At 30.8% G+C, this 26,445-nt stretch overlaps 1 protein-coding gene across 5 annotated transcripts in view; it reads left to right on the top strand.

Annotated features, from left to right (window-relative positions):
- Sarm (sterile alpha and armadillo motif) overlaps nucleotides 1-26,445 on the top strand; it is a 164,193-nt gene that overhangs the window by 124,429 nt on the left and 13,319 nt on the right. For 3 of the 5 annotated variants that reach the window (XM_088233918.1, XM_088233919.1, XM_088233920.1), the window contains 2 exons: nucleotides 3,754-3,914; nucleotides 6,740-6,885. In XM_088233918.1, the coding sequence (XP_088090044.1) occupies nucleotides 3,754-3,914; nucleotides 6,740-6,885 (307 nt within the window). Of the gene's footprint in view, nucleotides 1-3,753; nucleotides 3,915-6,739; nucleotides 6,886-13,219; nucleotides 13,383-18,604; nucleotides 19,212-26,445 lie in introns of those variants that run through there. The other 2 variants (XM_088233922.1, XM_088233921.1) reach the window with 2 other exon arrangements.

Here is a 26,445-nt window from a genome sequence, read left to right on the forward strand (position 1 = left end):
GTTTTAAATATAAGCAAAATCTTAAAAAAAAACTCCTTTTAATATAATGTAAAAATATTGATTGTAAGTAAGTACCTAAATACATATTTTTCTGAAACTTTTTGGTTGTCATAGCTTACGGTACTTACAGTTCAAAAGTTGTTAGATGTGTGTTTTTTTTTCCTTTATTGGGGCCTTCTGCAAAGACAATAATATCGGCCGAAAAGAAGTTACATATTTACAAATTATAAATAACAATGAGTGTACAAACGAAAAATATATGAAGAAGACGATAAATAACAATATGTACACAAACATAAAAAGAATGCATACCTATATACAAGAATAACATGAAATGTTAGACATAAAATGTCTCCTTACAACCTACTTTTCCGCACCGTCATTTGTCGAATGCCAGACAAAGTTTTCAAATCAAAATTAACATTCGATTATTCAGTGGTTTACTTCCTAAGCATATCATTAGCATTAGTGCCTTAAATTTATAAATTATTTATATTAGCAATAGATTTAAAATTCCCAAAGTTGAAATTACACAATTTTATTAATTAGCATTTAGCGATTAGACGATGGGTATAATTGGGTTTCTGCACAAGTTGAAAACTAACATTTTACCTATTGTAAGATATTGCACTTTAAAAAATAAAAGCTCATCCCAAAAAACAATTTAATAAAACCGCAAATTGAATGTTATCAAATATTATTTTTCGTTTTTATAAAATACGAAATACTTTTATTTAATTTTAAACCAAGATTATTTGACGCCATTTATGAAGATATCTCATTTTTAAAAACTTTTTAGATACCAACTTGTAGCAGAAACCCGACGAAATAAAGTAGAATTATAATGTTATGCATTTATTAGCAATCTTCAAAGACAATATCGGAATTTTAACTGCAAGAATTAGAAAGCAAAAGTATTTTAAAAATCATCCATTAGTATTATGAATTATATTCAAATAAAAAGACACAGAAAATTCACCTTTTTTTTAGCTGTTTCATTAGAATAGATTTCAATTAACTTTGTAGTGTAATAATAATATTTTTTCGATAGCATTAGCAATAGCTTTTCACAAATAAAACTAATAATATCGCACCAGTAAAATAAAATAAAAATAGCATTGATTGCCATTAATTCCCACTGTTTACAAGCTAATCAGTCGTAGTTTGCTCTTCGCAACGGTTATACGTAAATCGGAGTGAAGTAGATACTATTTGATTTGTGTTCGAGATCTATAATAAGATCGCTACTCATCGTATTCAAATCAATGAGATTCGGTTCTAAGACTTATTTTGCTCTATTTTTTGGAATACCCACCTGAATCTTTGAGGTACATACTATGCGTATTTCCAATTTTAACTTGCAACTTTTTATTGTAATTTTATGGATTTTTAATTGTCTGTTTTGTTCGTGGCTTGTATTTTAACTGAGATTTTCTTTTGGATAAAATTCTAAATTTAATTATAAAATTAGACAAATTATATCAAAATAAATTAAAATAAAAAGTTCCTACCGTATTGTTTCTCAGATATTTTCATTTTAAAAATTGGTAGAGTGAATTATTTTGAAAACTATTAAGAAAAAAATTAAGACTTTTTTGACGGAACCAAGTTTTTTATTGTATATTTTTGCTAACATTTTTTTTTTTTTAATTATTTTTTTAATATTACAGTAATAAACATAGATTTAAATTTTACTTAAATGTATTACTTGCGTAACTTTCCTTGTACTCGACTATGAAGTTATTCCTAAATTAAACCATATGTAATCTTCAATATAAGATAAAGGATAAACCACGGAAGTCACATTGACAGAAATGTTCAGGAAACAATATTTTGTGATTGTGCAATTTTCATAACATCATAACTTTCGAGCCAAATGAAATCATTTCAATATATGCAGAACTTTCAATGTAAAATAACGATCATTTTGATAATAATAGTACATTTTAAAATAGCGTATTGGGGACTACTCATGTTTCCTACATTAAAACAATGTGGACTTCGGATTTTTATTTCAACTGAAAAAAACATTTATACGACGAAAGTGGACTTGTTGCTTGTTTGGTCATTTATTTATCTATAAGATAGCTTATTGCTATAATTTCTGCATTATTAACTTCAAAACGGTAAAAAGTAGAGTCACGCGTTTTATCCTTTAAGGTACAGATATAAAGAAAAACGACTGAGGTTTGCGTATTTTTTGTGAAAGTGCATAGTTGGATAATTAATTAATAGCGCCATTTTTGTGAAAATTACCTCAAGGTGTATGTACAAGTTACATATTAACTTAATGTCATAGATTTTGTCGTGAGAATTTATAATAAATTAGTATTTTTTACACTCAGAGCAGTATATTAAGCTTTTAATAAAAATTGCACCAAATATATTTTACGAATTGCAATTATCAATCGAAACAATGTCTAATATACTCGTAACTATGTGATTGCCTAATTCCCTGATTTATTGTTCGCGCGATTTTTTTTTCCAATTTTAAAAACGTCTTTCGACTAATTTTCTCTAGGGTTGCTAACTAAAAAAATAAGTATTTTTCCCAAGGTCGCCATACACGAACTCGTGCCAAGTTAACGGCTAAGTAGCATGTGTTTTCTCGGAATTTCGCCACATTTTCAGTACTCTTTTTTTATATAATATGTAGAGTTTTAGGAACGAGGATTTTCATTATAATTTTATTAGTGTATGGGAGCCATTCTTAGAATCTTTGGCGTGTCTTAACCATACTGATAATTTGTGATATAAATTATGGAAGACAGCAAAAAACTTAATATAGATTGAATATCTATACGTTCATATTTTTTCAAAACGCGCATTGGTTTAGTGTCATTTTTTTCAGCAATTAATACGAACAGTGATTTTTGTGGCGAAGTCGAAAAATACCATTTAGATAAAAACAATTATTTGTGTTTTGTCCGTTTTTATTAGATCAAGTGATTTTTTATGTCAAATTGATTTATGCCTCGATTAATGCAATCAGATTACTTAAATACTTTTTGGTATTTTGCTATCATCAACATTCTTATAAAAATAAGGATTCTCGACAGCAGTTTGAGGAAGGACGTAAAATTTTAAAGCCTTATAGTTTCGGATTTACTGACAGCCAGTGAACAAACTTTATTGCTGGTAATGCAGTTTTTTTTTGTTACTTTTAAATTCATACATTATGACTTAGGAGTTATTGAAAAATCACTCTTTAATTATTTCTGTATTTATTGTCGATTTTTAAAATGAATTGTTAATTTATTTAAATTTATTTCAACAGAGAGGGAAAACATTTTTGAGAAAGTAATGTGGAAGTCTAGGCATTTACAGGGCTTATAACCTGTCATTGGCTGGTTTAAGTGGCCACTTTACACTCTGTGTAACATGCACCATTCATTTAAATATGAATAACTCCCTAAGGAGGAAATCCAGCCAGTCTGCAAGCATTTGGACATACTCAAAAATTGTTGTATTAGTTTATTGTTCGTATTTTAATATTTTATTTTAATTATATTAGTTTTGTCTGCTTTTCTGACCTTTAAAATTTTTGGATGTTTTTTTAAAAAAATATATTTTATAGTTACATAACGTTCATTTTTAACGAACACTGGGTCTCAAATTGATTTGTTTTAAAACTTGGTAATTTAATAAATGTTATATCTCACAAGACTAAAATGTAGTTAAAAACCGTTTTTGATAGATTTTAGAAATTGTGTTTTGTGTGAATAACCTATTTATTTTCTTACTCGTTTGCAGACTTCGCAACTCGATGGAGAACCTAGCTGATGCAGCAGACCCCGACTGCGAACTCAACGAGCCTCTGGTGACCTTCCCCGACCCGGAAACTCCACCGGTTCCGGTTGCACCTCCGCCATTAGGGCTTCCTGACCTCCCAACATCCGGTCTCAACAGTTCCAGTAAGTACCATCACTAATTAGACACAGTTTACACCTTTGCAAACTTCGACTAAGGAAGAAGAAAATAACAACCTTTTACAAGTTTTGTATAAAATAACAGTGTCTTTCTAGATACCTATCAACATAAATTATTTTTGAAAATTAAATATTTATTTTAAAGATCAAAGTATAAAATATCTTGGAATAACTATAGACCAGTATTTGAGGTGGGATGAACAAACTAAAACTATAACTGCAAAAATTAAGCGCTTGATACATTTTTTCATCCCACTTAGAAATATACTCAAAGTCCCGGACTTGAAACACCTATTCATGCACTTGCAAATTCTGTGTTGACTTACGGTCAAATTGGTTGGGGAGCTTGCACAAAAACCGCCCTTGAACCTGTAGCAATTGTACAGAAATCTTTAATCCAAGTAATTAAAAAAAAAAAAAATGTTATCCAAGTGACTTGTTTTTTAAAGTACTGAATATTATTCAACAGTATATATTGAGAACGGTAGTGGTTACACACATAAATAGAGACATTTACCCAAGCGTCAACCACAACCATAATACAAGATACTCTAATAGGGTTCTGATACTAAGTGAAGGGGTCAACACTGTTCTGGCATCGAGACAACACTATTACGTAGGCAAAAAAGTCTATAACCTTTTGCCAGAACGTTCAAGTTGCGGAAGGTGTTGACCTCGCTCTTTCATGACATTGGTCGTAGGGAGTCAGAAAAGTAATGCATGCCACGGATTGGAAATTCTTACTGGATGTCGAAAATAAAATATGAAAATAAAAAATAATGTTAAAATATATAAATACAGATGGCAACCATGAAGTTTCGTATTATAAATAAATTGTCTATGTTTTATGAATGTATATATGTGTATGCGCATGGGTGTATGTACGTGTGTGTGTATGTACATGTGTATATATGTGTGTGTATATATATCTATATATATAGATATATATATATATATATGTGTATGTGTGAATTTATATGTATCAAAATGTGTATTCGAGTAGGTTTATATTTTATTAGCCTGTGCTCTTAATTAAATTGTTAACTATTATAATATATTAGAATGTAATTGCCTAGCTTAGAACGGGGTATGTACCCTTGTTAGCTGGGCAAAGTGAACGTAAAATTGTATTTTTGATAAAAGATGTAAATAAATAAATAAAAATAAAATAAAAATTACGAGAAGCTGTTCATTTATCATGCAAAACACGCATCATATCAGGTGTGCCATTTTCTAGGAATTAACACTAAATAATATATTAATTCTAACACTAAATTTTAAAGTTTGGATTACTTACAGTTTTGGCACCCGACTTTGGCAAGTCTTTTGAAAAATATTTAAATTCTGATTATAAATTATTCAAAATAGTCAATTTCAATTAGCGTGCATAATGTTTTGAACCATATTTAATGATATCAAATAATTTTACTGCGATAATCTGAAAGTACTTCTTATTTTCAGATTTCGAAACCTTTTTAAAGACCGTGAGTCTTCATATCTGTTTCACTCATACAAAAAGCAGTGTTTTTTGTCAAAAAACGAGTAAAATTTTCAATTTGTGTCAAATCACTGTTAGTTTGGCAAATTATATAGAGGGCCTTTTTTAAAGCCAATCAACAGGCTTAAGTAATCCCTAATATATTGGCATTAATGAGTAACGCTTCTTAAATGCCTGCCCTTGCTGCAGGAACACACCGACAGTACCGTTTAGTGAAATTAAGACCTTTGTTGGATATTGTCATTTATCCCCAAGACCATATTGTAAACACGAATATTAGCAAAAACTTCGTTTACTTATAATTATTACTGTATCAAATTCAGTTACAAAAGTCTATGTCCAGTACAGTATTTTTATAAATTTAATGACATCAAATTACATTATTATAATTGAAAAAAAACATCTCCGAAGCCTTTGATGCAAGTCACCAAAAAATTCCACCCATCAAGTCCTGTATTCTTTAAAATAATATGAAACTGGTGTCGCGGGTTCGATTCCCGTTAGTTGCAAGAATATTTCCAAGGAAGATTATTTTCCAATTGGTCTGGGTATTGTGGTAATTTTTACATAAATTCCTTCCATATCCTGTTTCTCCCCTGGTGATAAGCCTCTAAAAAAGAGGCTTAGCAGGACATCCCTTAATTATTTATTTTAAGCTTTAGATACCTCATTATATTATAAATTATCGTATAAAATATTGTTTTTAAGATATCAGTAGCACAAAACCATCTAGATTTTAAATTTGTTTACAAATTTTGTGTTTATCTGCTGAAAACTAGTATTTTTTTAAACTATCATCTTTCCAGATAAACTTTTAATTTGTTCTCGTATTTTTTCATTATTATAAATTTTAATTTAATATTTTTTTGCTACACATGTATTTTTATTTTTTCTATTGCTTATTTTCCACTTACTTTCATTTGTTTTTTCAATAATTAATTTGCATCAACACCTTAGATTTTATAATGTATTCTAGATTTAGTATACCCACGTACGGGCCATATGTAGATTTTTTTGCTTTCATGAAAAAAGTTATAAATTATGTAATAAAAAATGTACCAAATGCAAAGAAAAAAATTGTATATAAAATAAAATTGAAATAAATAAATAATTTATCAGGGCTCTTATAAAATTTACGCAGCGTAGTAAATTAATTATGTTTAAGCATCATTTAATGAAAAACACATGTAATAAAGGAAGTCCTGCCCCAACACAGGAAATTTCTAGCTAGTCGAAACCTGAAAAAAAGAACCTTTACATTATAAAACAGTGAAATAAATAAACAAAATAAATACATTGTTTTTCTTTTCAGGTTCTTTGGACATGAACTTCCAGAAGAACGTCATGAAAGTGGTGAGAGAGAACTTCAGCGCTGAAAGAGAACGGGAGTTCCAAGCAAACTCCATATCGCATCATAGGGAAGAAGTTGCAGCTTCCCGGTCAGCTGCCTTCAAAAAGGTAAGCAACGTCTTCCTTTTTTTTTGTTTCAAATCACGAGACCCACATTAATGAAGGTTTCTGCTCTTTTACTTCCCAAATGTCAGCAGTGAAAGTACTTCCTCCATATACCCGAAAACCCTGTTAAAAACCGTACATCTTTCTATCGGTTTTACTGATACAGAAAAAAATGATTTTTGTCAATTTCAAACAATCAAGAGTTACTCGTTTAAAATTTTCAATTTTATGCATCGCGATTTTAATTGGATTTAACCCTACTTCTTTCGCTATCTTTGTTGGATATGCTACAAATGATAACAGATGGAAAATTTGAGGAAAAGTGGTTACTTAAATCCGGCCAATGACGTAATTTTATTTTAAGCTTTATAAATTCCTGGACTTCCGTATTCCCTTCTCTTAAATGCTCTCCATCTTTGTTGTACTGAGTTATTTATATTTAGATAAATAAATGTTTTAGTACCTGGTATAAATTTATTGCATGCACAGTTGTTAGCAGGGAATCTATATAACACATAGAGCATTTGAACATAAATATGGAGTGACCTTTAGTAAGATAAGTCTCCGTCAATAGCTCAGTCTGTTATAAGATGAAGATTTTTTGTGTTTTAAATTATAGGTATTTCTATACTAATATTGATTCTTGGTGCTAGGCAATCGCGATGGGAATCTTCCCCTTTAGGGAGGGTTACCTTTCTTTTTTCCTTCAATCCGTCAGCGCTTAAAATCTTCTCGGGTTATTCCCGATCACTGGACTACGCCGTTTTTATCAGTACATAGTAAATTTAATAAAAAAATATTTGTTTTCAATTTTGTTGACTCCCCTTCGTGCTGCTGGGGATATTCTAACCATTCTTCTGAACACATTATGTGGTCTTGTCCCTTTTCCCCTCTCTACGATTACCGAATGGAACTTCTCGCTACTATTCGTGGCCCTGTTATAGGTCCTGTCAGATATACAGATCTGGTAGTTTCCAAAAAGAATTTCAAGGCTTTTAAAAAGTTTTGTAATCATTTCGGTGAATTGATCATGTCCAATAAATTTAATCCCAACCAGTGAATCACTTCCCTGTTTTCTCAATCCAATGAAGTACATATTATGGATTACTTTCTTTCAGAAAAAAGATGCTAAGGCTATTATATTACAGTGAGCTCTTTCGGACAGCTTTTCTAGTTCGGCAACAAGCAACTTTTCCTTGTATGTGAGCACCGCCAAGGCGACTTATGTCCTCAAATGCGGTGTGCAGTATGTTGTGGGCAAGCTATACCTATTTTGAAAAACTATTATAAAAAAATATACGACTACTTAATTATAAATAAAAAAACCAACTTAGTATATTAGAGTCAAGTTGAATAATCTTAATCTTAATTTATGAAAACTTAATTGGTCTTTTTATGTTAAAAAATTGTTGTTTTTAGTACTTATTTTGTATGACTGTATGTTTTCCAAATAAAATAAAATAAAAAAATAAAAAAATAATCATTAACATTATAAATCAAATCATTATAAATATCAGCATATATGAATGAGTATTCGTTGTATATAGAAAGAGCATGCATTCTGTTAATTAATTTACTAGGCTAGCAACCAATTTCGTTGTCGTTTTTTTTGTTTTGAAAAGTTTTTGTCGCAGGTATCTAACCACCTGCGATAAAATACTTTTGGGTCAACACGTAGCTAAAAGCTGTATTGTTAATTTCGTTAATTTTGTAAAGTAAATTATGTAAATTATTGTTTCTGTACAAAACAACCATGTCATGATCCACACACCCTCGCGCTGGTTATTGTATGATCAATATTCGTGTATTTGGGTGCAGTCATTATTTAATGCCTCCATTTTCACACCCAAAAATAAAAAGGGTAGGTTAAATAAATGGTAAGGGAAAAATTGTTAAGCATAAATTATTTTAAAGAGATTTGTGAAAGAAACCCACATAAAAAATAAAATAATGGCGTTATGTTGATTTTATACCTATCTTTATATATATATATATATATATATATAATTCCTCTGTACGTGTGATGTCGCCGAACTCCTTCTAAACGGCTTAACCGATTTACGTGCGGTTTTCAGAGAAATATAGATCTTGCGCTGTGCGTGTTTGTAGATATTAAAATCTTCAATATAATATGTTAAATAGAAGTAAGGAGCATAAACATGTTATTCATAGATCTACCAGGGTTGCATTCGAGGAGAAGGCATTTACAAAAAAAATGGAAAGATGTTGTTATTTTGTCTGTACAAAAGTTTGTTTTTGAATGTTCACAAACAGCACTTGTTTTTTGCGGATCTCTATCAGATTCTTTCCTTAAATTCCTTAAAATTTCTACCCATTAACTTCTTTTTACTGGATTTTTGGTAACACTAAAATAATACTAAATTCAATACATTTTTAAAATCCTATTCCTAGATAAGTTCACCCCTCTGTTGGCGAGAAGACCGAAGTTTGACGTTTGTAAAAAGAATGCCATATTTGAAAAAATATTTATTTTATGTTTTGGAATTCAACCATAAACAAGTACCTGCTTAAATTCAATATTATCAATTTTTAGTTTCGGAATTTAATCACAAACAAGTACCTAGGTACCTATTTATCAATGAAAAATCTTTTTCCAAGCTAATAGCAGGCAACCCAACGCGCAACGTTTGGGCAGGACAACGTCTGACGGGTCCGCTAGTATTATTTGTATTACAAAATCATTTTGTTTTTGAAAAATAAAAAAAGTACTCGTATGGTAAATTTAATGACCAATATATTTTAATAATATGATAACTATAAATATTCTGCATTCAGACACTAATTAAACAACTATCAAATAGCAGCTTTGGAACACTGCACTGCTGTAAATCACATTTTGGCAATTTTACAATTATTTTTGATAGGGTAAAATATACAATTGTCATATTTCGTTACGATAAAATCGTGCGTGACGAATTGTAAAGATAATAATATAATTTAAATTCCATGAACGTAAGGGTATGAAGTATTTTTCATCCTCAATTAAAAATATATATCTGATCACACAACCCGCAGTGTTCAAGCATTTGAAATAATTTGTACAATTATTGACATGCGACGATGCATAATTATGACATTTACCACCCCTTTTGTAAAAATGCGTCAATTACAAATATAACTAATTACTAGGATACTTTCAGCTATTTATTAATCTTGATTACGGCTCAATTGTTAGTACCTAGTTGATTAAATCACTTAATTTGCTTAGGGTACCTTAAATAGATCCATTTTTTACTACCATTTCTTGGTGGAACTGCATTTTAATTATAACAATAAAAATACGTATATAGTTTCATGACAATATTTGAGTTTCTCCAAATGTTTGTAGACAAAACCTGGATTTTACCCCCTCGGGAGTCCTTAAGATCAACAAATTATAACAATCATGGAGAATACCTTAAAAATGTAATATGGAAGTCTAGGCATTTACAGAGCAAATGACCTTTCATTGGCTGGTTTAAGTGGCCACTTTACACACTGTGTACCATTCACCATTTTGCCTATGTTTTTACATCCATAGTTCTTCAACTCTTCCATTTGTTGGTTTTAGTAAATTCAAAGAGCTGAAACATTTATTGTTGTGAAGGAATTCATCTGACTGAATTATTTCACGTACTAGGCAACGCCTGAAAACAATTTTCCAATTTTTAATCTTCTTACTGTACGTATGTATGTATGTTAGTTACACAGTGTGTAAAGTGGCCACTTAAACCAACTAATAACAGGTCATAAGACCTGTAAATGCCTAGACTTCCATATTACCTTATTTAAGGTATTCTCCATCATTATTGTAATTTGTATATAGTTTCATTCCACTTTTATTTATAATTTTTGCCAGTGACTGACGATGTCAGTCACGACGAAACCCGGTCACTGGTAAAAAATATAAATAAAACTATATACGTATTTTTATTATTTTAGGGTACCTTTGACATATTTTTAAAAATCGCCATTTATTGATTATTGTTGTTTATTATATGTGTTTTCGCATGTAAAATCGAATTTTAATTATGATTATGTTTAAAATCAATCAATATTTAGTGTGTATAATTACGCCACAGTTCATCTCTTAAGTTTTGAAATAATTTTGCACTCGAATATGATGTCGAATTTATGTATAATAAATGTTTATTGAGTGTCAACGGCATGTTTTATGTATTTCTTGCGAAATTAAAACAATAAAACATTAGGGTAGTTCACCCTCGTGGGATAAACTGCCAACCCCTCGATAATTTGGCGCCAAAAGTACATTAAATAATGTCCTCATCCCCTTTCAAGACTACCTAAAAATTACGCATTAGAATATCGCAAGATTTCGGAAAGTAGTTACAACTGAGTCAACATAACTATGTGCGTAATTTATTTGAGATATTATTTTGTAGTTTTGCCAATAAACAAGCTTTACAAATTCGATTGAAAACATTAATAATATTGCAATGCACTCGTTCAATTATTTTTTTTGTAATTCGTTTTTACGGTACGGGTAACAATTTAAAAATTCGTTGATTGGCTCCAAATATGTATGTCTGAGAAGTTATAATAAATGTTTGGAAAACTCGCGTGAATTTTTAATACTGTAAGTTTATGCTAGCGTTAACATCTCTTTTCTAAATGATAAATGCCAAAAACTTTGTTAATCAAAAGTTTGTGTTCCTTTTGCGTTCCGCGGTGCGATAACTTTATATCCGCTTTCTTAATCTTGATTTAAAATAGCGAGTAAATGAGACCTCTAGATATATCATTTGCAAACCAAAATGTATTTCCAGAACTATATTTTCGTCGTAATACTGATAAAACCTTCTAAATGCGTTATTGCCTATTCTGAGAAAAATCTATTTGAATATTTGACTCGAGAAAAGTCTGTTCTAGTTACGTATAAAACCACCTCAGTCCACCAATTTAAATTGTTTTAATATTTGAGATTTCTAAAAAAATATTTGCTAAATTGAATTAACGATTTTCACCAGAATGCATACAGTAAAAAATACTTTTTGTATGTTTTTATACATGGTAACTTTGAAACTAAACCTCTGGGGATGTAAGAAGCTAAAAAATTGACAAATAAGTGCATTTTATACTTGTTCTCTCAAATTTTGTGACTGAATTATTTTTTGTACTTATTTAAATTAACTGTCTCGGGATGTTCGTAACAGTAAAAATAAAGTTACATATCATATATTTATTGTATCTTAGAGGATAAAACACGTGAGTCCACTTTTTGCCGTTATAAATGCAATAAAAAATATCGCAATAAGCACTTTCGTCACATACATTTTTAATAAAGCCTCTATCTTACAAACTTTTAAAGAAAAAACAATTGAAGTGCAAAATTCAAGTAACTCTAGATTTTCTAATAATTTAATTTTGCACAGATGTAAAACAACAGCAGCGTTAAACCATTATACGTACATAGGTAAAAAAAACTTTAATAAACTTCCGGAAAACTTAAAATCTATAAAAAATTATCAAACTTTTAAAACTAAAATTAAAAAACATTTAAGACTCACCCCTTCCTAGACTCCATACCAAAGAATGTTTATTTTTTATTTTAAATTTACCTTGTTTATTTTACATTTTAATTTTAATTTACTTTGTTTTAATTTACTTTGTTCATAAAAAAAAAAAAAAAGTGAAACGAACTCCCTCTCTAAACACAAGTATCTACTTTATTAGAGAGGTAGAAACGTTATATATAAGATGTTCTGTATATTTACCTATTTGTATTTTGTAAAAAAAAAAAATATTCAATAAAAATATAAAAAATTATAAAAAAATGCATTTTTAAACTTAAATGAAAATCTGAAGTCAACTTTGTTTTAGTGCAAAAAATATCAGTTGTCCCAAATACGCTATTTTAATGTAAACTATTTTTATCAAAATAATCATTATTTTACATTGAAAATTCTTTATAGATTTATATTATCTCATTTGGTTCAAAAGTAATGTTGTTTTGAAAATAGCACGATCACAAAATCTTGTTTCCTGAAAATTTCGTTCGATGTGACTCCCGTGGATAATTCTTTGAGGTGCATATATATTTTACGTGTGATCGTCGATTTCATTGTTATATTATTGCAAAAGTACGCATAGCATATTAAAATAAAGAACGCGATCGTGAACGGCATTTAAAATTTCTCGGGGAGTGTTTCAAAATTTGTTGCGCAAAACAGTTTCCCCCAAATGAACTTACCCTCACTGTAAAGTTTTCACTTTCTCCCCCCCTTTCCCGCCTTCGCCAAGGCTGCGCTCAGTCGCGTCCGCACCACGAAACAGTGAGGTCGTTCCCATGCCAAGGAAAAGGTCTTTATGGAAGGTATAAGGCTTAGTATTGATCGGGTCTGTTCTGTCGATGTTGGCTCGTTGTGATGGCATTCGGTGTCCTGACGACCACCGGGTGGGCTCTGAAGATATTGAGAACCTCTTCCGCTACCATGTACAGGAGTTCTAGAAAATGCTCCACCCCGAGGGGGCCGATGCGGGTTTGACACTCTGAAGATCGCTTTTGCTAAGCACAAATCCCTTGCACAGCTTTGCTTTTTTGGCTACTGGCGCGTCGGAAAATAAAGGACGCGAAATAAAATCCCAATAAAATATAAGAAACATTTATCTAACTGTTTTGCTGTTTTTGTATCAACATCGTTCATTATGTAGCAAAAGTAAAATTTTGTTTGCCTAACAATCAAAAATAATTTATTTTATTACGAAAGCACGTAGTTTTACTAAAAAAATATTATTTCGCAATTTCATTGTTATTTTGTTTTAATATAAATATGATACACTGTTTTATTCATATGATTAAACATTATTGAACTATTAATTAAACTTTGATGGTAATTAGAAGGCGTTGGCATTGTTTTTTAAACAACCAAAACTTTAAAAATATATCCCGAACAAATAAAATATAAATATGGCACAGTTTGTAGTTCATGATTTGCAATAAAAACATTCTAAATAATCAAATTAATTAAAATCATCATCATCATTCCCTTTCCGCACCTAGTGATGCATATTGGTACACCAATCGCAGCGTATCTTGATCATATTTCGTTACATGAAAGTCAGGTGACTAGTCTTACGCTTCAGGTACCAGTCCAGGGACTATAAAATATTTTACTGTGGAACCATTCTTTCAAATAAATATTTCATATCAACAATGTCGGGAATCGAACCCGAAACCTCTTGAATGGTAGGCAAAAGCGCTGACCATTACACCAAAGGTCCGTGGTTCGAATCCCACTCTACCCCAACTCGATTCCATTTTCTAATAGTGAGTTATTTACAACTCGTTGAAAATGGCCCTCAAAATTAAATATTCGAGAAATCATAAGAACGCAAATATTTTTTTTTTTTAATAAAAAAATAATAATACAAAAAATATGTAGCTAAAAATATTATTTCACAGTATTATTGATATAAGTTATTTTTATGTTACACTTCCAGATTTCCTTTGATCTTTTGAATACTTCAAAGAAACATCTGCTTGGCTATTCAATTAACTGAGCAGCATATATGTGTTCATAGTGTTGTGGGTAATTCAAAAATAAGCATTTATTGTTATAAAAATAATTATGAATTTTTTTTCTTATAAAAAAACTCTTAATAAACCAACACTGTTTAAATATTTCCTGAAAATAATTGAATTGATCCCAATAATCATAATAAAATTTTACTTAATGTCGGAGATAAACATTATTTATTATTTACTCATATTTTTTTCAGTTCATTCATTTTTTTTTAAATTTATTAAAAACATTGAATTTTTCTGGTTACATTTCTTGGTAATTACAATAAGCTAAACATATACTTAGTTTAACCACTTCTAATTAAAAGAAATTCACCAGCGACCAGGTTTTATCGTGACCCACATCTTGATTTTATTAAATTTTGTTTAGTCTCCCACTATTCTGACGTCGTCGGTCGCGACGAAACCCAGTTATTGGTGAAAAATTCTAAATCAAAAGTGATTACCACTAAAAAATACATTTTACAGATTGAAATTCTATGTATAGTATATTGCAGAGCTATGAAAGTCACAATCGATTTGATAAACTATGAATAACATTTCATATCCGAATATACCAACTCCTGTGAAATTAATGATACAGACATATTCATTTACATATAAGGTGACCTTTGTGCGCTTTAAAAATAAATTCTACTAGTAAAAAATAGCACCAATACTTTCTACTTGGGATTTTCATCGACTATTTAATTAGTAAACCTATCGTGCGTGAGTATAAAAACAAGGCGAAAACGTAATAATAATAGATAATTATTTGATTTTATTCTAATATGAGCATTTTACGATTTTATTGATGATATTATTCTAACATGATTTTATGATACGAGCGTTCCAAGCATTTTTATGTCACACCACGTGTACGGAAATCGCGTAATCTTAATTTGTTATAAAAAACAAAACAAATAATTTCTTAAAAAATGATCCTCAAAAAATTTGTTAATAGTTTTTACCTCAAATGCATGCAAGAGCTTCTTGTGACGGAATCGTTTGTGAAAGCCTTTTTAATTTTCTATCAACATTTCTGTGTATTATTATTTTAAACATCGGTTTTTTTGACAAACCTATTTATGACATTTGCTTTTTTACTTTATCGGTCATGTTTGGAATTGTATAGGTATACTTAAATAAAATTGATATGTCATTTAAGTCAGTTATTATTTGACCTGAAGATGGGTTGATCAACATTAAGCTTAGACATAAACAATTTTGTTTTTTACGATTTAAAAAAAAACATTGTCATACAATGACTTATGAAAAAAAATATGTATAAAAAAATAAAACAATCCCACTAATGTCAGAGATGCCCCCGCCCCTTCTTTATTCACATTTAAATAACTATTAAAATGTTCATCAAAATATTTAAGTTTTTCCTTTCTCCTCCTTCTTTTCTTCTCATTTTCATCCCCTCTTCTCATTATAGTATAGTGTAGATATTAAGTTAATTTCTGTTTCTAAAAAAAAAATTATATGTGCTTTTCTAATATACCTTCAATATGTTCATATACCACTGATTTTTTCAAATTGAACGGTTTTGGTACGTAGGAAAAAATTCCCTTAAGGCAATACGTCCGCCCTTATACATATGTATGTTAACTGCATATGTATTTAATAAAAACCTTTTCAAGATCAAATATAAAAGAAAGTCGATTTCGCGTTTATCGCACATGCGTCGTTTTACGATCTCGACGAAATTATGAAGACAACGTAAATTTGTTGTGTTCTATTGTAATTTCGGTGGTCACGGTTGGGTAAAAAGGTAGTAACTATTTTGGATTCGTGAGTCATTCTTTGTTTTTAAATAAACTAAAACGTTAGTTTATCCCATCCTTCGTCAAGCGTGAGTGGGTGTCAAGTCACCTGCCCAGGAGATTATGGCATCCACTACTATTGGCTACTGTCGCACTCTAAAATATATCTTAAAATGCTATTTTCGTTAAAATAATATATAAATTAAAGAAAACGAGTTTTTTCTACGAAATACTCACAAAATTATAGATTTGAAACAAACTTAAGTTACTGGAGATTTTTTGCGAAAAACTTTGAAAAAAGAATTGTGAGATTTTTAATAATTATGCTTCACCAACTCCATGGAGAATGCTAAGTTTTTGGTGTCAATTGAAATCTGTTTTCGCAAGATTTAGAGACGGTTTTAAATTACGCTATTATTTAGGTAGGTAGATTTTTTATGTATAGTTTATTTCGGCATCAATAACTAATTTTGGTAGAGATTTCTGAGTTTGCTTTTAATACTCTCATTTATTTTTAAACTATTTTGTAAAAAATCAAGTAAAAACACCTTTTTTAAACATTCATTGTTTATTTGATTATCGAACGGTTTTGGAGCTATTATGTGTAAAGATGATTTATTCGATGAAAATAAACGAATTCATTCAAATGAATTAATTCACAAGCACCTATGACGTACTTTGTTAATTTTTATAAATTTTTCATACATTTTAGAAACCACGCCGTACAATTAAATGCTCAAATTTTTACCGCGTCTAATAAAACACTTTTTTTATCCAATTTTCCGTAGCAATAAACTTCTTCATTAGACCAACTCAAATTCCATCTGCAAAAAAAAGCCTTTAAGTTTTATTATCTGCTATTTAGTAAAACAGTCGCGAACGAAATTGAATTTTACAGAAAGGGGATTTAAAAAAATAAAATGGACAGCTTCAACTGTCGCACTACACTCCCGCATACAACAATATATATAAAAGATCATGTTGATTCTGTTGTTAATTTATCTATGATCTATTTTTTTACATTTAATAACAACGAATGGTGATCTTTATTTAACAAAGGATTAACATACTCAATTCGAAAATAATTTCGTATTTACAACCTACACTTTTCTGCGGTTCTATTGTTTGTACTCAGTTCTCATATTATTGTTTATTATTGAATCATGACTTAGAATCATAAACGTATTATTAGCATCTTACGTGTAAACATTTTATACATTCCGATCCAGAAATAAAGTGAAGACGAGCGTCACACACGTAAAGAAAGATACAGACATTTTCATTCCCAACCTTGGAGTGACGTCCAACTCTGAACTACATTCTCTTGTTTTAAACGTCACATAAATGTTGCCAGTCGCCAGGCCAATTAATGGTGAAAACTATCAAAAATTTTATGATATTATCTTTAGATCTCTGCAGAATTGTTTGAATCTGTTATTTACTTTATCAATGGCAGACGTATTTTTGATCTCGTCAAAGCTCTTCTTAATTAAATGATCTAAAATAGTATAGAGCGCGTCGGCGCTTAATTACGTCCAAGAATAACATGAAAATTATTATTAAGTGTTGCCTACTCCAAGGCGCAAATTTACCTACTTATTTATATCAGTATTATATTGTCTATGCTTTTAAAGACTCAAAGATCAGAGGTAAGAGATTCGAACTCCACTTTACTACAACTTGATTGTCATTTTGTAACAGTGAGTTCATTTAAACTCGTTGAAATTGGCCCCAAAATGGAATTATTTATTTGAGTCATTAGAACGCAAATATTGTTGCTTTTTTTTTAATCTGCATAATATATTATTTATATGTATTTTAATACTTTAGGGTACCTTATTGTGGTTTTTAAACATAAAACAAAAATATGTGAATCATAAAAAATACATGGTGTGTTTTTATTTGATGATGGAAGTTAATTTGTTTTAAACGAGTTCACATGATATACATTGCTGTTGAATAAAATTTGACATTGAGGCTGTACTTTCCAATATATGTGAACAAGAAAAAAAATGCACACACGAGATAAAGAATAAATGTCAGTTTAATACTGGAAATACAGCGATAATTTAATATTAATGAAAACCATTTTAGATGATATAAAACAGTAAATGCTATTTACACTAAGCATGTTCTTTAATTTGAATGTCATAGAGGTTTGAAAACTTAAGGACGTTCTATCTCAAATTTTTAACATCCACCTTTATATCCCGTACCTACTCATCATTTATAAGTTTTTTTTTTTTTTAAGTTGTCCAAACCTCTTTTCATCTATACATAAAATATTTCAGTGACTACGAACGGATGCGCGTCTTTCAGAAAATCGAACTGCGGAAAGGAAGCGGAGCGCTTTTCGCGTTTCCCGCGGTAATGGCGCTCCCCCCTCTCTCGAACGACGTCCGGCGTTCTAAATACAAACCAATCGAACGTCAGTTCGAAATGATGTTTGAAGGAAAGTCCCGCGCTAACTCAGTCGTGAATCGGTCACCGGTCACTCGTACGAGTTTTACTAGATGTGTGTACATTCTGGTAGTGTTTAAAATCGGACGGGCATCGATTCGACAAGAAGGCTAATGAAATCAGCTGTTTATTGTGTCACTTTATTCACACGTATTTCGTAGAATGCTCGAAAGAAACGGTTTAGCAAAATAGTTATCTAACCATAAACAATCAATTCAAAGTGTCGATTTTTGAATTGTCGTTATCGGCGATCTTTGTTTACCGAGTAATATATCAATTTAGTTTCAACCACGGATAGCATGTCGGCTCCCTGGCCAGTGAGGAAGGGGGTGCTGCGGCCCCCGACCTCGCTGCGCCTGTCGTGCCCCCAGGAGGCCCCCGGGCCCCTGGTGGACACCCCCGGCACGGCCCCCGTGCCCCAGATGCCCGGCAGCCCGTCGGCACTCCTGAGCCCGAGAGTGCGGATCACGGAAGTGCCGGCCAGCCCCAGGTCGCCGATGCCGGAGAGTATTTTCAGCCCGAGAATCAGATGCGTTCCCGTCAGAATGAATGCTGATGAAAATGGAGATTTATTCAGCGTAAGTGTGAGAATATTCGAGTCAATAACGTTTTTTCATGGCCTTTGAATATAAACTTGCAATTCGGCCGATATTATCTAAATTTTTAAGCGTTTTTTAACTAGCGGCAATATCTTAATTCTTTTTTCAATAACTTTATTTTGAAGAAACTATATTTTCAGTAGGAATGTTCAAATAGTATTTATGAAGAAAAGTACCTACCGAGCTACCAACGGAATCGATTTGAAAGTAAGAACGTACCTATTCAAAATGTTTTTTACGTATATTAGTTATTTTTTGATTCTTTGTATTTATTTAATGAGTTTATAAATTTACCAGTAAAACACTATAAAATAATTAAACCATGTAGACCTGCCTGAAATTCATCCATAAATCTACATTACGTACATATTACTTATCCCTGATATACACAAAGCATTTTGCTATAAAAGTTGAGACGCTTTCAGTTTCCCTGAGACTTTCTGGCAACTCATAAAACATTTTCGAACCGTCAGTCCTACTTTAAGAAGCCTGAAATCACCCCCACTTTTTGTTCCATACCCGTGGAAATAGCCATTATACTAATGCATAATAATTAGTTATCTACGATTATGTTTTTACGCTAACAATGGAACAAAATAATTCCTCTCAAACGAGTAAAAGTCCAAGTTGATTCTTGTTTCGTTTTCGTCAGTTCGACAGTGGTTTCGCCCAGGTGAGTCTCATTGATTTTCCCAGTGGAATCTTCCCACAATGACGGATGTGTCCAATAGTGAATTCAAAAACCACCTTAAGAAAGAAGACGGCCGGCCTTGTCTGGCGACCTATTTTTGACGGCAACTCAGATTTACGCTCGCATCAAAAACGGTATACACAAATAGACTAGGACTACGTACACGAATAATAAAATCCCTGCGACAGGAAAAGCACCGTGTTATATAAGTTATAAACATAAAATAAACGCAAGTTATTTTTATTGATGACAACAAAATAATTTGTAAAGATAAATACCATCTCTACTTGCTGTTTGAACTTCGACCTACATATCAATTGAGCTTAGATTGGTTTTAAGTTATCCTCTTCGTTTTTTTAATGATGTGTGCACGACTTTTTATTTTTTATTTTATCTACACGGGACCCTATACCTGCTAAATTAATCACCGAATGAAATTATCCTTCTTTGCTTCAAATTATTATTTGTTTAAGAAAAATAGCAAGTTTTCCCCGATGACGTACAGTTAAATAGACACAGTAATATGATGTCGTGTGTGATGAAAAAATGCTTAAACAGCACAGACATACGAGGGTATTATAAGCAAATTTAGAAATTTCCACCAAAAACGGAAAATTAGTTATTGATGCCAAAATAAACTAAATATAAAAACCTACCTACCTAAATAATAGCGTAATTCAAAACCAACTCTAAATCTTGCAAAAACAGATTTCAATTATACTTGACACCGCAAAGTTAGCATTCTCCATTGAGTTAGAGAAGAATAATTAGAATTCTTTTTTTAAAGTTTTTCGCAAATATCTCAGTAACTCCTTCAATGGAGATTTCTAAGCTTGCTTTTAATATCCTCATACCTTTTCAATCGTAAATACACAATTTATGGAATATGCAGATAATTAGTTATATTTTTAACTACGATTTCAAAATTTTAACAGCTCTTTTTATCAGCAGTTTTTTTTAAGTCGGCCTGTGGTGCAGTGATCAGCGCATTAGCTTATCATGCAAGAGGTCTCGGGTTCGATTCCTGGCATGGTTGACATGAGATATTTATTTAAAAAAGTGTTTTTACACTAGAATATCTCATAGTCCCTGAAGCATAAGACTGATCATCTTACCTTCTAGTAAAAAAATAAAATGATCAAGATACGCTGTGATTGGTGTTTCAATGCACCATCGGTGCGGAAAGGTAATGATGATGATAATATTAAATATTTTATATTTGAATAGACTATCAAACGAAAAAAAAAAAGTTTGTATCTTATTATCAGCGCTATGATTATATAGTTTTATCGTTTTAAGATTACTCCGCCCGTGACGTCCTAAGTTCTCGTCGGTGAGTTGGCTTCCCGGAAACCGGAAACCCATCACAACACCGTCATTTTTTGATTCGAAAGAATTTGTGACGTAGTTCATTTTTATTATTTTTTTCATACATTTTCGAGAAACTTCGCTGGACAATTAAATGCTCTAATTTTTACCGCGTATTAGAAAATGTTTTTTTTTAAATTCAATTTCTCGTAACACTGAACTTCGTCACGTAATTTATTTATTTACTTTTTGTTATAAAAGTATTATCATCATCAGCCCGTTGTGGGCCCTGGCCTCCTCCAGAATTTGTCTCCATTCGTCCCTGCACCCCGCGGCTCTTCTCCAGTTCGCCAGGCCAATCGCTCTAATGTCACTTTCCACATTATCCAGCCATCTTAATTTTGGTCTGCCTCTGCTTCGTCCGCCTTCCGAAGTGGTATAAATAATATTTTTTGGGGTGCGGCTATCATTCATTCAGTGCACATGGCCCAACCATTGTAATCTTCTTATTTTGATGAATTGTGCAATGTTGGGTTCACCATACAGTGCCTCTAATTAACACCCCGTTTTGGTTGACAGCACCAAATATCTTCCTTAATATTTTTCTTTCGAATACTAATACCATATTTTCATCTCTTTTGGTCATAACCCAGTATTCGGCACCATATGTAATGACCGGTTATAAAGATATACATTTAAGAAAATGTAGTAACGGGTCTATAGGTTAGGGGTGTTCCCTATTGTTTTTCTAAGGCATATAATTCATTAATAAATTAAAATTAAATGTTAACAAAACTAAATATATGAATATAGGAAACAAAAGAATAGAAATTACACCATCAATTGTAATAGAAAATGAAAAACTTAATGAAGTCACTGAAATTAAATATTTAGGTGTAATGTTGGATTTAAAACTTACATTTCACCAAAACGCTAAGATGGTAATAAATAAGATTGCAAAAAAAATATCAATTTTGGGAAGGATCAGAAGATTTATTGATAAGGACTCCTGCAAAACTATTTACAAAGCAATTATTGAACCACACGTTAACTACTGTAGTAGCATTTTATTTTTATCAAACAAAGAAAACATAGATAAACTAACTGTATTACAAAATAAAGCCTTTAGAATCATTTTGAAAAAAAACAGATATACGAGGGTAAAGTCGATGGTAAATGAAATGAAATTATTAACATATAAACAAAGAATATTTTACAATACAATGATATTTGTTCATAAAATTATAAACTCTAATAAAAAAACAGAATTTTGGAAAAAAATTGATCGGAACCAGCATGAACACGATCACAATACTAGAGAAAAGAACAAAATTAGACTTCCATTTAGGAAAAAGGCAAAGTCACAAAATTCAATTTTATTTAAAGCAATTAAAAAGTATTACGAAATGGAAAAAAATATTTATGAAGAAAAAAACATATCAAAATTTAAAATAATGGTCAAGACATATGTGATAAACAATTTATAAATTAAATATATTTGCAATGTTATTATTAGAACACACATAACAATATGTATGATATGTGTGCCCTACTTTAAGATTTAAGATTTAAATTTAGATTAATGGGATTATTTTTTGTATCTTACACACAAAAAAGGAACCTCCCTCAAATGTGTCACAAAACAGTTACTCACTTGTAATAGTTAATAAAATATAAGAAGTATAGTAGGGCCAATTTAATAGGTCACATTTGACATTTGTCGGTTTTAGCTTCATAGTGAGGTAACATGCTTAAAAACATCGATTAAAGTGTATGAATCGATTCGGACTTCAAACATAATACATGTGAATTGAATTCAGTTGCTATAAAAAGGTCCTTTTAGGTACTGTAATTTTATTTTAAAAATCATAAGTCGAATCCCTGTCTCATTATTATTTTGTATCGTGAATTTAAGGAACAAAACAAGATAATTACATAATTTAACAAAACTATCAACATTCGATTTTTCTGGGGAACATCCCTAGTGTTTAAAAAGAAAAAGGGTTCACTGATGCAACATTGTAACGACGTTTAGAACAGAAAAAGTTTATTATGTTTAGAGTGGTTTATTAGTGAAAGTAAATCATAAAATTACCTTCTTTTGTCATTATTACAATAAATATGTAATCGTTATCGAAAAAAGTTAAGCAATTGTGTAGTTCTAAATTCGAAAAAATAAATAATATTTTATTACCGCTCTTACAAGGTTATGTTGTTGAATTTTGATGAAGTGTCAAATGTGACCCATTAAATTGGCCCTACTATAGTTACCTATATAATGATAATAATTATAGTATTCTGAAACATGTATCCAGATAATATTTTCGTACATGTCTGTACTGTTATTCGGAGTATTATAGTCGGAAACCTGTAATTGAACTTTTCTAAAAATATGTATGTTATAAATATATTTTTTTATAAAGAACATTCAATTGTAATTTATACACAACTAGCGAACCCGGCAGACTTTGTCCTGCCCGAACGTTGGTTTTCCTGCTATTACCTTGGAATAAGACCTTTCATTGAAAAGTAGGTACCAAGGTACTTATTTGAGATTAAATTCCAAAACTAAAAATTATCAATATTCAAATATTGAATTTAAGTAGGTACCTAGGCACTTGTTTATTGTTGAATTCCAAAACATAAAATAAATATTTTTTCAAATATAGCATTCTTTTTGCAAACGTCAAACTCCGGTCTTCTCACCAGTAAACGGGCGTACCTATGCAGGAATACGATTTTTTTATGTATTGAATTATATTATTTAAGTTTTACCAAAAATCCAGTAAAAATAAATAAATGGATGGAAATTATAAGGAATTTAAGGAATGAATCTGATGGAGATCCACAAAAAACAAATGCTGTTTGTGAACATTAAAAAAAATAAATTTATAAATAAAAAACAACATCTTTCCATTTTTTTGTAAATGCATTCTCCTCAAATGCAACCCTGGTAGATCGATAAATAAAACATTTATGCTCCTTATATTTTTTTTATATATTAGATTGAAGATTTGAATATCTATATTTCTCTGAAAACCGCACGTAAATCGGTTAAGCCGTTTAGGAGGAGTTCGGTGTCATCACACGTACCGAGGAATTATATATAATGATGAGGAATTTCAGCCCTACGAGAAATTGGACACATAAAATGTTTTCTTGCGCGCGGTAAAAATTGGAGCATTAAATTGTACGGCCAAGTTTCTTAAAAATGTACGAAAAAATATATTTTAATGAAAACGCGCTACTTTGAACGACGTCACTGGTTTATATAAACCAACCAATGATATGTGAGCTGTGAATGATATCTGGTTTGCTTACCGCGAACAAACCAATCGGAAGAACTGACAGAGATCTGGCTCAGATCAGGGCCCCGATTACAATGGAAAGTTAACATAGTTATCTTCGACTGTCTATAAAGAAATACCGACATTTGTGAGCGAAAATGAGTATATTTGCATGAACATTTAAAGACTATTCGTCAGTGACCTATAATTGAACATGTTTAGAAGAAAAACATGTATGCATATTCTGCTTTCATACAGAAAACTCAATTTTTCTTCGTAGACAAAATTGAAGATAAATTTCCCATTGTAATCGGGTCCCAGGGCTCGTATTACTTTACAATGTTTTATCTATAAAGTAAAATGAAGTTTTCTGTACGAAAAATAGAATATGCATACATTATTTATAAAAACATGTTAAATTACAGGTAACCGATGAAGATTAAAAAAAAACAAAAGATAAACATTTGAGCTCTTTTTATTTACTCAAATTTTCAGGCCATTTCCTAAAAGTCGTAAATAACTTGTGCTGGAAAAATGGAAATCGAGTTGTGGAAGAGTGGTATACTTTGAATTTCCATATACATTTTCGTACATAAATTCGATTTTACTTTACAGACAGTCGAAAAAAACAAGTAGTACAGTAAAAAGCACGGACCGTTTACATCGGTCTACTGCAAGTTCTATTCAGTATGTCGCTCCCTTCCGCAGACGCGTCACCTTTGTTTGTCGTTTTGCTTTACGCCCGACTAACTGAGCAGGACGGAGACAGGAAATAATTCGCGAATTGTAACGCATCAATAAGACGTTTTTTGACATCAAAATAGCTATATTAAACAAATATTGATTAAGACAAGAACATTACTGTTCAAAAAAAATTCCTGAAAAAACTAGAATACAAATTTCATTTGCGTTTTATAATTAATTAGGTTCATTAAAATTTTATAACCCTGTTTCATTAGCATACAGAAGAGATATGTTTGGTCAGATCCTGCTTTATAAAATTGACAATAATAAATTCGATTCCCCGGAACTCATTAATCTACTTGCTTACCGTGTCCCCTCCAGGCCAACTAGACTCTCTGATATTTTCCATATTCGTAAATTTAAAACTAATCATCGGAAACATTCTACAATCCCTCGTATATGTGAAACATTTAACAAAAAATTTAATAGTCTTGATATATTTAACACTCCATACAATATGTACAGAAGAGAATTAATAGGCTTGATTCATGCTCTTCATTCATAATTCGTTTAATCATTAAATCAAATGCAATTTTCCACTCTCACTTTCCTTCAATCATCCTTTACCACTCCTTATCAATTTCCTACTTTTCCTTTCCACTATCTCCTCGTTTTATACATATTTATCTTATTTTAATATGTAGTGTATTTATTATTTATATAGTTTAAACTTCAAGCCGTCGTCGCTTTATTACAGTATTATTTAGTGAATACATATAATTGGATGGCAGGCCCTACTATGTATACATTTTGTATATTTTTTAAAAAAATATTCATTTAACCTGTACATCTGTTTTTTATTTTATTTTATTTTATTTATTTGTATTCGAAATAAATAAAATAAAATAAAATTACTTGCCGGTGAAAATTTATACCATCGTTTTTCCAGATCGATGTGTGCAATATCTTTTCGTACATATAGGCATTTTAGTAATTTCGAGGAGAAAAGTAGCTGGCGAACGCTCGCAATAGACTAAACTCCGTTCTATCAAACACAGACAAATTGGCCGCAGGTTGAGGGAACTTTTATTTCGAACGCTTATGTTTACACTAATTATGTGCCTCAATGGATCCGCGTGAAAAAAATACTTATACTTAAATATTATACATCGACTTATCAGGTATTGAACCCAGGACTTCACAAATGGTAGCGAAACATGCCAATCACCACGGGAAGACTTGA

The sequence above is a fragment of the Micrasema longulum genome, unplaced genomic scaffold (genome assembly GCF_059751315.1).
Source record: "Micrasema longulum isolate JH-2025_06_02 unplaced genomic scaffold, ASM5975131v1 h1tg001163l, whole genome shotgun sequence".
Classification (NCBI taxonomy): domain Eukaryota; kingdom Metazoa; phylum Arthropoda; class Insecta; order Trichoptera; family Brachycentridae; genus Micrasema; species Micrasema longulum.